The sequence below is a fragment of the Halichoerus grypus genome, chromosome 6 (assembly GCF_964656455.1).
Source record: "Halichoerus grypus chromosome 6, mHalGry1.hap1.1, whole genome shotgun sequence".
In the NCBI taxonomy this organism is placed as follows: Eukaryota; Metazoa; Chordata; class Mammalia; order Carnivora; family Phocidae; genus Halichoerus; species Halichoerus grypus.
Window position 1 is genome coordinate 62,137,194 of NC_135717.1, and position 12,997 is coordinate 62,150,190.

The following is a 12,997-nucleotide window of genomic DNA, read 5'->3' on the forward strand; positions in this document are numbered from 1 at the left end:
ACTTTGAACTCTTTATCAGGTAGACTACTTATCTCTGTTTCATTTAGTTATTTTTCTGAAGTGTTGTATTGTTCTTTTATTTGGAACATACTCCTCTGTCTCCTCATTTTGTCTGACTTTCTATGTTTGTTTCTGAAATTGTTCTTTTCAAATTTTTCCCTCTTTAAAGTATGTTGCTTTGAACAATGAATGTTAGTTATAAAGTCAAGGAAGAAGAAAACATTTCTAAGTGTTGTCTGGTCATTTTTCTTGTTGGAACTGTGGTGGAGTAGGTGGCAGATGACATTGCTCTTCTTTTTCTGAGTTGAGAACACAGGAGTCAGGCAGGTGGAGATAAGCTTAGTAACTTTATTACTAATAAATACTAACAAATAGGAGGATATGGTTTAGGTAGGTAGCCACAGCGAGCTTCCCAGTACTTTATCCCAAATTAGGCACTTCCACACACAGTTGTAATGGAAGGAACAAATGTTTGATGCCCATCCCACAAAGATGAGAGCAGACTTGAATTCATGCTACTATGGCAGGCACATCTTTTTAAAGAAGAGATTTGGAACCATGTATGTATTGCTTAGTGCCTTCTCCCAAATTCACCCTTTAGGTAAATCTCCCTTCCTGTCGTGAGGAAGGTAGAGAAAAGTCCTCACATGGAAATGAAGGTTTACCTATAATTTCTGACTTGATTTAAATTATAATTTAAGTTAATCATGTCTTTTGTACATACCAACTAATGATGAGAGGTTGGACAAAGCATGCTAGATGGTAAAGAGAAATCTGTTTTGCATTTTAAATTTTGCTATAAATAACCCACAACATAGGTAACTCATTTGTTGATTGATTTGGATAAACCAAGTTTTATTTGAAGGAAATGACTAATTCTTTCAAGGAAGAATTTCCTCAGTTTCAGGTTCTTTGGTTCAACTAAAGATTTTCTCCTTCAAGTTCCTTGTCCTTTGGTTAAAAAAATTTGTGCTTATAAGTTGCGTATGTTGACTGTTACTAATAGGAGTTAAGATAACTTCTGTTCCTTTCTTTTTGTTCATGACTTTAAAATTTATAATTTAGTTAGAAAGCTATTTTGTGCCTAATGCCTGAACATTATTGAGCCACACGACAAAGTTTTATGTATTCATATTCTCTGAGTTATAGTTAAAAATGCATGCGTTGTTCCTGAATATGAGGAAGTAACTGGCATAAAACTCTAGGCTCAGTAAGACCTAAACCACATTCCTGGCTTGCAGCCAGGTGGTTTTTTGACCTCAGGCAAACTACAATCTCTCTGGATCCTTTTTGTCTCTTATGTAAAATTAGGGACTTTGACGAAGTTAGTGACTTTTATATCTTTGGAAAAACTTTTTTTCCAAAGAATAGAACTTAAATTTTTGTGGTTTATTTGCATTAAACTGTATTATATAAAACAGAGACAGGTAGAGCTGTTTCGCTAAAGGAGAGATGAGACTACACCTGTAAACTTCCTTGTCCCTCAATCCTGCTGTGTCTCCAGTGGAACCTTAGATTTCTATGGGCATAGTTTGAAAACTAACAGTTATGAGAAAATCCTTCTAGTTAATAATTCTTCAAATTAAAATTTGCTGATACATTGTACGTTGCTTTTCTGTGTATAATTTTCTTACCCTCCTGTATTTTTGATAAATGGGAAAGTATAAATAAAATTGCAGATGTGTTCTGTTTATTAAGGACTTCAAGCTATTTCTACTATCTAAGCACAATTCTTACCTGGAAATAAACAAAGGTCACAGAAGTAAATTTTTAGGAAAAGAGCTTTTGGGGAAAAGATAGTAACATTACATTGGTAGTTCCTTAAGTCACGTCATATGAAAAAGTGGTTTATATTTTACATAGTATTTATTAATGGTATTATTGCTTCAATAAAAATTACTCCCATCAAGTGGTATTGAGTTATTAATTTTACAAGGCCTGTCTAGTAGTGTTGTCAGATTATTTGTTTCATAAATCCTGAATATAATGTTACTGTCAAAAAGTGTCATGGTTCCTCAAAAAATTAAAAATAGAAATACGATACAATTCAGTAATTCCACTACTGAGTATTTACTCAAAGAAAATGAAAACACTAATTCGAAAAGTTGTATGCACCCTGTGTTTTTTGAAACATTATTTACAATAACGAGAGTATGGAAGCAACCTCTGTGTCCATCAATAGATGAATGGAAAAAGAAGATGTGTTATATGCATATAGTGAAATATTACTCAGCTATAAAAAAGAATGGGATCTTGCCATTTGTGACAACATTGGTAGACCCAGTATTTTGCTAAGTGAAATAACTCAGAGAAAGGCAAATACCATATGATTTCACTTATGCATGGAATCTAAAAAACTAAACTACTAATAGCCTAGTTCGACTTAATTTCTCTATCTTCTGGAAGCCTTACCCATAACATTAAATAATCCATTAACACGTGTTTTGTACATTACAGGTATTATATACTATATTCTCACAATAAAATAAGCTAGAGAAAAAAATGTTATTGAGAAAAACATAAGAGAAAATACAGTACAATGCAGTATCAAAAAAGGTCCATGTGTAAGTAGAGTAGACCTGTACCGTTCAAACACATGTTGGTCAAGGATCAACTATATATTACAAGTATTCCCATCTAGAATGTTCTTACTTAGATCTTTCTTATAAAAGGTATCCTTTCATTTAATGCCGAAAATGGGGTCTAAAGTAGGGTACTGAGGGGTGCCTTGGTGGTTCAGTCAGTTAAGTGTCTGTCTTCAGCTCAGGTATGATTCCAGGGTTCTGGGATAGAGCCCCGCTTCAGGCTATCTGCTCAGTGGGAGTTTCCTACACCCTCTCCCTCGGCCCTTCCCCCAACTCGTGCACTCTCTCTCTCTCTAGCTCTCATTCTCAAATAAATAAAATTGCTGTGAACATTGGGATACAGTTGCCCCTTCCGATCACTACCTTTTTATCTTTGGGGTAAATCCTTAGTAGTGCAATTGCTGGGTCGTTGGGTAGCTCTGCTTTCAACTTTTGAGGAACCTCCATACTGTTTTCCAGAGTGGCTGTCCCAGCTTTCATTCCCACCAGCAGTGTAAGAGGGTTTCCCGTTGTCTGCATCCCCGCCAACATCTGTTGTTTCCTGACTTGTTCATTTTAGCCATTCCAACAGGTGTGAGGTGATATCTCATTGTGGTTTTGATTTGTATTTATTTCCCTGATGCCGAGTGATGTTGGGCACTTTTCCATGTGTCTGTTGACCATTTGATTGTCTTCTTTGGAGAAATGTCTATTCACGTCTTCCACCCATTTCTTGACTGGATTATTTGTTCTTTGGGTGTTGAGTTTGATAAGTTCTTTCTATATAGATTTTGCATACTAGCCCTTTATCTGATATGTCATTTGCAAATATCTTCTCCCATTCTGTCAGTCGTCTTTTGGTTTTGTCGACCGCTTCCTTTGCTGTGCAAAAGCTTTTTATCTTGATGAAGTCTTTGTTTCCCTTGCCTTTGGAGACGTGTCTAGCAAGAAGTTGCTGCGGCCCAGGTCACAGAAGTTGCTGCCTGTGCTCTCCTCTAGGATTTGGATGGGTTCCTGGCTCACATTTAGGTCTTACATCCATTTTGAGTCCATTTTTGTGTATGGTGTAAGAAAATGGTCCAGTGTCATTCTTCTGCGTGTGGCTGTCCAATTTTCCCAACACCATTTGTTGAAGAGACTGTCTTTTTTCCATTGGCCATTCTTTCCTGCTTTGTCGAAGATTAGTTGACCATAGAGTTGAGGGTCCGTTTCTGGGTTCTCTGTTGTGTTTCATTGGCCGATGTGTCTGTTTTTGTGCCAGTACCATACTGTCTTGATGATTACAGCTTTGTCATAGAGCTTGAGGTCCGGAATTGTGATGCCACCAGCTTTGGTTTTCTTTTTCAACATTCCTTTGGCTATTCGGGGTGTTTTCTGGTTCCGTACAAATTTTAGGATGATTTCTCCAGCCCTGTGAAACAAGTTGATGGTATTTTGATAGAGATTGCATTGAATGCACAGGTTGCTCTGGGTAGCGGTAGCATAGACATTTTAACAAATTTGTTCTTCCAATCCATGAACATGGAGTGTTTTTCCATTTCTTTGTGTCTTCCTCAGTTTCTCTCGTGAGTGTTCTATAGTTTTCAGAGTACAGATCTTTTGCCTCTTTGGTTAGGTGTATTCCTAGGTATCTTACGGTTTTTGGTGCAATTGTAAATGGGTTCGACTCCTTAATTTCTCTCTCTTCTGTCTCGTTGTTAGTGTATAGAAATGCAACTGATTTCTGTGCATTGATTTTATATCCTGCCACTTTGCTGAATTCCTGTATGAGCTCTAGCAATTTTGGGGTGGAGTTTTTGGGGTTTTCCACATAGAGTATTACGTCACCTGTGAAGAGTGAGAGTTTGACTTCTTCTTAGCCGATTCCGATGCCTTTTATTTCTTTTTATTGTCTGATTGCTGAGGCTAGAACTTCTAGTACTATGTTGGACAACACTGGTGAGAGTGGACATCCCTGCCGTGTTCCTGACCTTAGGGGAAAAGCTCGCAGTTTGTCCCCATTGACAATGATATTCGCCATGGGCTTTTCATAGATGGCTTTTATGGTATTGAGGTATGTGCCCTCTATCCCTGCACCGTGAAGAGTTTTAATCAAGAAAGCATGCTGTACTTTGTCAAATGCTTTTTCTGCATCTATTGAGGGGATCATATGATTCTTGTCCTTTCTTTTATTAATGTAGCGTATCACACTGATTTGCGGATGTTGAACCACCTTTGCAGCCCAGGAATAAGTCCCACTTGGTTGTGGTGAATAATCCTCTTAATGTATTGTTGGCTCCTATTGGCGAGTAGCTTGATGAGAATTTTTGCATCCGTGTTCATCAGGGATATTGGTCTGTAATTCTCCTTTTTGGTTGGGTCTTTGTCTGGTTTTGGGATGAAGGCAATGCTGGCCTCATAGAAAGAGTTTGGAAATTTTCCTTCCATTTCTATTTTTTAAAAACAGCTTCAGAAGAATAGTCATTAATTCCTCTTTAAGTGTTTGTTAGAAATCCCCAGGGAAGCCATCCGGCCCTGGAGTTTTGTTTGTTGCGAGATTTTCGATTACTGCTTCAATTTCCTTGTTGGTTGTGGGTCTGTTCGGGTTTTCTCTTTCTTCCTGTTTCAGTTTTGGTAGTTTATACGTCTCTAGGAATGCATCCATTTCTTCCAGATTGCCTAGTTGGTTGGCATATAGTCGTTCCTAATATGTTCTTAAAATTGTTTGTATTTCCTTGGTGTTGGTTGTGATCTCTCCTCTTTCATTCATGATTTTATTTATTTGGATCCTTTCTCTTTTCTTTTTGCTAAGTCTGGCCAGGGGTTTATCGATCCTATTATTTCTTTCAAAGAACCAGCTCCTAGTTTCGTTGCTGTGTTCTTTTGTTCTTTTGGTTTCTATTTCATTGATTTCTGTCTGATCGTTATTAATTCTCTTCTCCTGCTGGGTTTCAGCTTTATTTGCTGTTCTTTCTCCAGCTCCTTTAGGTGTAAGGTTAGGTTGTGTATTTAGGACGTTTCTTGTTTCTTGAGAAAGGCTGTTGTTGCTCTCTACTTCCCTCCCCGGACTGCCTTTGCTGCATCCCAAAGGTTTTGAACAGTTGTGTTTTCACTTTCCTTTGTTTCCATGAATTCTTTTAATTCTTCTTTAATTTCCTGGTTGACCCATTCATTCTTTAATAGGATGCTCTTTAACTTCCATATATTTGAGTTCTTTTTAAATTTCCTTTGTGATTGAATGCAAGTTTCAAGGTGTTGTGGTCTGAAACTATGCAGGGAATGATCCCATACTTTTGGTACCAGTTGAGACCTGATTTCTGACCCAGTATGTGATCTCTTCTGGAGAAAGTTCCATGTTCACTCGAGAAGAATGTGTATTCTGTGGCTTTAGGCTGGAATGCTCTGAATATATCTGTGAAGTCCACCTGGTCCAGTGTCGACCTCAGACTGTCGTGGACCTGGTGCGGCGAAGGAACTGAGGAAAAGAGATGACAGTAGAGTGAGGCACAGGGGACCCCGAGCAAGCAGCCCGAGGTCCCAACGTTTATTTTCCATAATCTTATATACCTTCTACAGCGATATAGATCTATAATGATTTACAGCAGGGGCTTAGTAAGGCACATTCTTCCATGTACATAGGATTAGTCCCGCATGTATGATAAGAATCTTTAAAGCAGGACAAGGGAACAAAGAGGGGAGTACACAGTGTGCTATTTACAGGACAAGGGAGTAAAGAGCGGAGTGCACAGTGTGCTATTTACAGTTCCAGGGAACAAAGAGGGGAGTGCACAGTGTGCTGTTTACAGGTGGCTTCCTATCTACAAAACATCTTCTGCTGCGTACTTTAGAACAGACCGCACACGTCCCAAGTGCATTTCACTCTGATCCTTTCGGCTTATTTTTAACCCTGCAATCTCGAGTTTCCTCAGAGATCTCGGAGTCTGAATGAATATGCACCAGTGGTTGTTGTGGTGTTCTGTTTCCTGCAGTCCACTGTGTCATTCACTGTTATTATTGTATCATCATCAATGTGTTCTTTAATTTTGTTATTAATTGGTTTATGTCATTGGCTGCTCCCATGTTAGGGGCACAAATATTTACAATTGTTAGGTCTTCTTGTTGCATAGACCCCTTTAATTCATTATGATAGTGTCCTTCCTCATCTCTTATTACAGTCTTTGGTTTAAAATCTAATTTGTCTGATATAAGGATTGCTACCCCAGCTTTCTTTTGATGTCCATTAGCGTGATAAATGGTTTTCCACTCCCTCACTTTCAATCTGGAGGTGTCCTTGGGTCTAAACTGAGTCTCTTGCAGAGAGCATATCGATGGGTCTTGCTTTTTTTATCCAATCTGATACCCTGCGTCTTTTGATTGGGGCATTTGGCCCATTTACATTCAGGGTAACTATTGAAAGATATGAATTTAGTGCCACTGTATTACCTGTAACGTCACTGTTTCTGTATATTGTCTCTGTTCCTTTCTGGTCTGTGTTACTTTGGGGCTCTCTCTTTGTGTAAAGGATCCCCTTTAATATTTCTCGCAGGGCTGGTTTAGTGATCACAAATGTTTTAGTTTCTGTTTGTCCTGGAAACTCTTCATCTCTCCTTCAGTTTTGAATGACAGCCTTGCTGGATAAATAAAGTATTCTTGGCTGCATATTTTTCTCGTTTAGCACCCTGAATATATCATGCCAGTCCTTTCTGGCCTGCCAGGTCTCTGTGGTTAGGTCTGCTGCCAGTCTAATGTTTCTACCCTTGTCGGTTAAGGACCTCTTGTGCCGAGCTGCTTTCAGGATTTTCTCTTTGTCTCTGAAATTTGCAAGCTTCACTACTGTATGTCGAGATGTTGACCTGTTTTTATTGATGTTGAAGGGGGTTGGGTTTTCTGTGCCTCCTGGATTTGAATGCCTGTTCCTTCCCCAGATTAGGGAGGTTTTCTGCTATAATTTCTCAAATATACCTTCTTCCACCCCTCTTCCTCTTCTTCTGGGATCCCAGTTATTCTACTATTGTTTCGCTTTATGGTATCACTTATCTCTTAAATTCTTGCCTCATGATCCAGTAGTTGTTTATCTCTCTTTTTTCTCAGCTTCTTTATTCTCCATTATTTTTAAAAAATGTTTTATTTTTTTAAAGGTTTTATTTATTTATTTGACAGAGACACAGCAAGAGAGGGAACACAAGCAGGGCGCGTGGGTGAGGAAGAAGCAGGCTTTCCGCTGAACAGAGAGTCCGATGCGGGGCTCGATCCCAGGACCATTGGATCATGACCTGAGCCAAAGGCAGACACTTAACAACTGAGCCACCCAGGTGCCCCTATAGGCCATCATTTTATTTTGTCTTCTGTATCACTACTTCTCCTTTCTGCCTCATTTATCCTAGCATAGCCTCCATTTTTTTTTTATTTTAAGTACATAATTTTTATTAAGTACAGCTCAGTAAGTCTGGAAAAGATAAATAAATAATGTTTTATTGGGGCACCTGGGTGGCTCAGTCATTAAGCATCTGCCTTCGGCTCAGGTCATGACCCCAGGGTCCTGGGATCAAGCCCCGCATTGGGCTCCCTGCTCTGTGGGGAGCCTGCTTCTCCCTCTACCCCTCCCCCTGCTTGTGTTCCCTCTCTCGTTCGTCTCTCTCTGTCAAATAAATAAATAAAATCTTTAAAAAAATAATGTTTTATTTCACCATTACCCATATGTATGTGATAAATTTTTTAAAATTTCATTTTAAAGATTTATTTATTTATCTGACAGAGACAGAGATAGTGAGAGAGAGAGCACAGAGAGGGAGAAGCAGACTCCCTGCTGAGCAAGGAGCCCAACATGGGTTCGATCCCAAGTCCCCGGAATTATGACCTGAGCCAAACGCAGCCGCTTAACCAACTGAGCCACCCAGGCACCCCTAAAATTTCTCTTCAGTTAGCTGACATATATCATTAGTTTCAGAGGTAGTGTTCAGTTAATCATCAGTTGTTTATAACACCCAGTGCTCTACATATCACATGTCCTCCTTCATGCCCATCACCCACTTACCCCATCCCCCCACCCACCTCCCTTCCAGCAAACCTCAGTTTGTTTCCTATAGTTAAGAGTCTCTCATGGTTTGTTTCCCTCTCTGGTTTCTTCCCATTTTAGTTTTCTCTCCCTTCCCCTATGATTCTCTGCACTTTTTCTTATATTTCATATATGTATGAAACCATATGATAATTGTCTTTCTCTGATTGACTTTTCTCTCAGCATAATACCCTCCATTTCCATCCACGTCAGTGTAAATTGTAAGATTTCATCCTTTTGATGGCGTAGTAATATTCCATTGTATTTATATATACCACATCTTCTTTATCCATTCATCTGTTGATGGACATTTGGGCTGTTTCCACAGTTTGGCTATTGTGGATATTGCTGCTATAAAAATTGGTGTCCAGGTGCCCCTTCTGATCACTACATTTGCATCTTTGGGGTAAAGACCTTGTAGTACAATTACTGGGTCATCGGGTAGCTCTATTTTTAACTTCTTGAGGAACCTCCATACTGTTTTCCAGAGGTAGAGCCTCCATTTTTTATTGCATCTCATTAATCGCCTTTTGATTTCGATTTGTTAAGCTTTTAGTTCTTTTATTTCTCCAGAAAGGCATTCTGTAGTGTCTTCTGTGCTTTTTCAAGCCCAGCTAGCATCTTTATAATTGTTATTCCAAGCTCTAATTCCAACATCCTACTTTTATCCACACTGATTAGGTCCCTGTCAGTCAGTACTGCCTCTTGTTCTCTTATTTGAGGTGAGTTTTTCCATCTAGTCATTCTGTCTAGGGAAGAATAGATGAACGAGAGAACAAACTACTAAAATAGCAACAACGACCCCAGAGAAATCTACTCTTAACAAATCAGAGGAGACCTGAAACCAAAAAAATAAATAAATAAGAATTAAAGATGAAAGAGAATATAATCAGGTGATGAGAACAGAGCAGTACAGTAGATTCTGGGTGTATTTTGGTCTGTTTGTTAGAAGAAACTACATCCCAAAATTGTAAAGAAAGAAAAACTTATATATATGGAAAAATAAAATTAAATACACTGAAAGTATAGAATGTAATTATAAAAATGAACATTGAAAAAGTTTTAAAAAACGAGTTGATAAAATAAGATATTGGTTGAAAAGGCAAAAAAATTACAATTGAGAGATTAAGGAATCATGAGAAAAAGCCATGACTTCTATATAGTAATTTCCTCTAGTGCTGGAGTTTTGCAGTTCTGTGTGATCGGTAAACTTGGTCTTAGCCAGATGTTCTTGCTGATTTTCTGGAGGACAGGCCTGTTGTGCTGATTCTCAGGGGTCTTTGCTCCAGCACTATTGCACTGCCTTTGCCAGGGAGCCAGGCTAAGTCAGGGCCTCGGGACTGCTCTATGTGGCTTTTGTTCCCTGAAGGCTTTCCACACCACTTTATAGGATGAGAATGAAAATGTCAGCCTCCCAGTGTCCAGCTCTGGAGCTGAAAGCTGGCACCCTCCACTCTTCAGTGTGCCCTCATGGAGAAGCTGTCAATCACTCTTGTCTCCCTGGTTTCTCTCTGCATTCTGTGTACACCCAGCCTGTGACTGAACATTTTTATCTCAGGCATACAACCCCCTTCGGAGTTTCCAAACTTTGCAGTCTCCTGTGGCATGCATTCATGCCACTCCTCCTGGGGGAGGGAGGGAGGTGTTGCCCTGGTTCTGCTGCTTGTACGGCCCCTGCTCTGAGAGCGGTCGCCCAACTGGCTGCCGTTTGTGGTTTATGGCAACACTGAGCTGAAAGCCCCCTCCTCAGTTTGGAGTTTCCAAACTTTGCAGTCTCCTGTGGCATGCATTCATGTCACTCCTCCTGGGGGAGGGAGGGAGGTCTTGCCCTGGTTCTGCCGCTTGTATGGCCCTTGCTCTGAGAGCGGTCGCCCAACTGGCTGCGGTTCGTGGTTTATGGCAACACTGAGCTGAAAGCCCCCTCCTCAGCTCTCTGATTGAAGCCGGCTTCACTGCTCAAATGCCTGGGAACTCTGCCATACTCAGGCACCCCCATTCTTTCTGTGACCCTGGGGATCCTGAGATAAGGCTGTCCCACCTAGCATTCCACCCTGCTTCTGCACCTGAGCACCTTTCAAGCAGGGATGTCCCTCACCGGAGCAGACTTTTGAAAGTTCTGATTTGCACACCACTGCTTTATCACTTTCTGATAGCCGGCTTATGGAGGCTCCCTCCCCGCCACGGTTTATCTTCCCATGTATCACCGCAGATTCGCGTCTCCACACCTCCTACCTTGCAGAAAGTGGTCACTTTTCTATTTGTAGAATTGCAACAGTTCTTTTCTTAGATCTCAGGTTGAGTTCACAGGTCTTCAGAATGATTTGAAAGCTATCCAGCTGAATTCCAGGGACCAGACAAAACTATGGTCCTCTATTCCTCCGCCATCTTCCTCTTCTTCCAGAAAGTATGTATATTCAGTAGACCAATATTAATTGTACTTTTTATCAGATTCATCTAAATAGCATTACATATGTTTCTTCTCAATTACCTAAAATTAAAATAAGTAGGGATTTATTTCATTTATATGATTATCTTTCTATTTAGGCAATCCCTAACTTAGTTTTATTCTCTAAAAGTGTTCTTTAAAGACCACATTTCATAAGCTATATATAGTTCCTACAATAATGTCTCTTGTTTAACTTGAACATTATAAATAATATTTGACTTATTTCAGATGCAGCAGGAGATGGAAAGGAATATAACTAGAGAACTAGAAGAAGGTATGTTGCCAAATTTATGAATGAATATGGTCATTGATTTCTGAAATGAACTATGAATAGTAAATTGCATCCCTGTCCATTGTTTGGATAATAGGTACTACATTAAATTTTTTTAATATATAGCTAATAAAAAATGTAAAACATAAACATAATGAAGAGCATAGTTATTCCTCATTTAGTCATCGTGTTCGTTCAGACTTTTTAAAAAATCTCCAAATGTCAATGTAGCTGTTATTATTTCTGGCTATAATCTTCCTTCACTTCTGCCATTCCTATGGAACCGTCAACCTGAATACGTGGGCTTTCTCAAATTCTTGTTTCTGCTAGTGGTATAAGACCAAGAAAACCAGACTTGTCTTAGTAATAGTTAAGCAATTATAGTCCATACAGCTGTCACTTGACAGGTGATATTTAAATCTCCAGTCACTGATTTTGTCATTGGCTTACCTTTTGCCATTGAGTAAAATTGCAAGTTCCTTATATGGAATAAAAACACCCAAGTCAATTTGGTTCTTGCCAGATTATTCAGCCTTCTCTGTCGCTACTTACCCTACTCTGTTGCTTTGCTCTAGCACCTCTTCAGCGTAGACTACTTGCAATTCCACAAGTGTTCTTCCTCACTCTTTGTATATGTTCTTTGTATATGTGTCTTCCCTCCACCTGGCACACTTTTTCCTTGTACTTCAGGTATCAACTTACATATCACCTCCACCAAAAAGCAGACAGTATTGATAGAAAACTAGGATGTCCCTTTTGTGTGTTCTTATAGTGTCTTGTTTTATACCTGTCATGGTATATTCAGCTCTAAAATTGCCTGTTTGATTTTTCAGTTTCTAGTATATGATTGTTCAGGGTGGGCTCTGTCATCATCTTGTAATGTCATCTTGTAATGAGAAAACGAGAAGCTCTGATATTTATGCACAATAGCAATTAACTCGGTGGGCAACCATGAGCAAAATATATTTAAAAGTAATCTTGTATTTTATATTGTAGTTCTATGTAGATATTTTTCATTCTTCTTAACACTCATAAGGCTTCAACTTTGTTTTTTACTAACTTCTAGTTAACTACAAAGTATTTTAGATAAAGAATGTAATTCTTTTTCTTTTCAGCTGCTGCTGAATTTGAATCAGACTCATGGTGTAAGACCTCCTCTTTAGAATCTACTTATGAATCACATGTAAATGACGATCTACTAGTGAAATCGTCAAAAGAATATTTACACATTTTGAAGAAAAATTATATGTTCTGAAAGACAAATAGTAAAAATTTATTTACTGGATGTTTGTATAACATTTTAATTGTGTCCTACTAAACGTATTGTGTAAAAAATCTTTAATAAAGGAAAATAGTTCTGGATCATGTGTGTAATGAAAGTTTATATAATATTTTAAGCTATGTTTCTTGGCACCTAATTAACTTTTAAGCAGGTTTTATACGTGGAAACCAGCACTATTGGGTTTTACATGCTTCACGCTGCCCAAATACCAGCTTTTTAAACAGCACCCAAGCAACCAAATTGTCATTAGTACTTCAGGGGTGTTAATTGATAGCGTTTTTGTATTTTCCAGTTTATATTACTACATATGGACCTAGAGATTTACACAGACATCATTTTGATATATTGCTGCTAAGGCTATTGTCAATGTTTGTATGTATTACAATTTTTATAGTGCCAT

General features: G+C 38.8%; 1 protein-coding gene across 2 annotated transcripts in view; it reads left to right on the forward strand.

Annotated features, from left to right (window-relative positions):
- LOC118551008 (ankyrin repeat domain-containing protein 26-like) overlaps positions 1-12,677 on the forward strand; it is a 131,696-nt gene extending 119,019 nt beyond the window's left edge. For both annotated transcript variants that reach the window (XM_078075238.1, XM_078075240.1), the window contains 2 exons: positions 11,273-11,318; positions 12,431-12,677. In XM_078075238.1, the coding sequence (XP_077931364.1) occupies positions 11,273-11,318; positions 12,431-12,570 (186 nt within the window). In that variant the 3' untranslated portion in view covers positions 12,571-12,677. The remainder of the gene's footprint in view (positions 1-11,272; positions 11,319-12,430) is intronic.
- Positions 12,678-12,997: the final 320 nt, after the last annotated feature.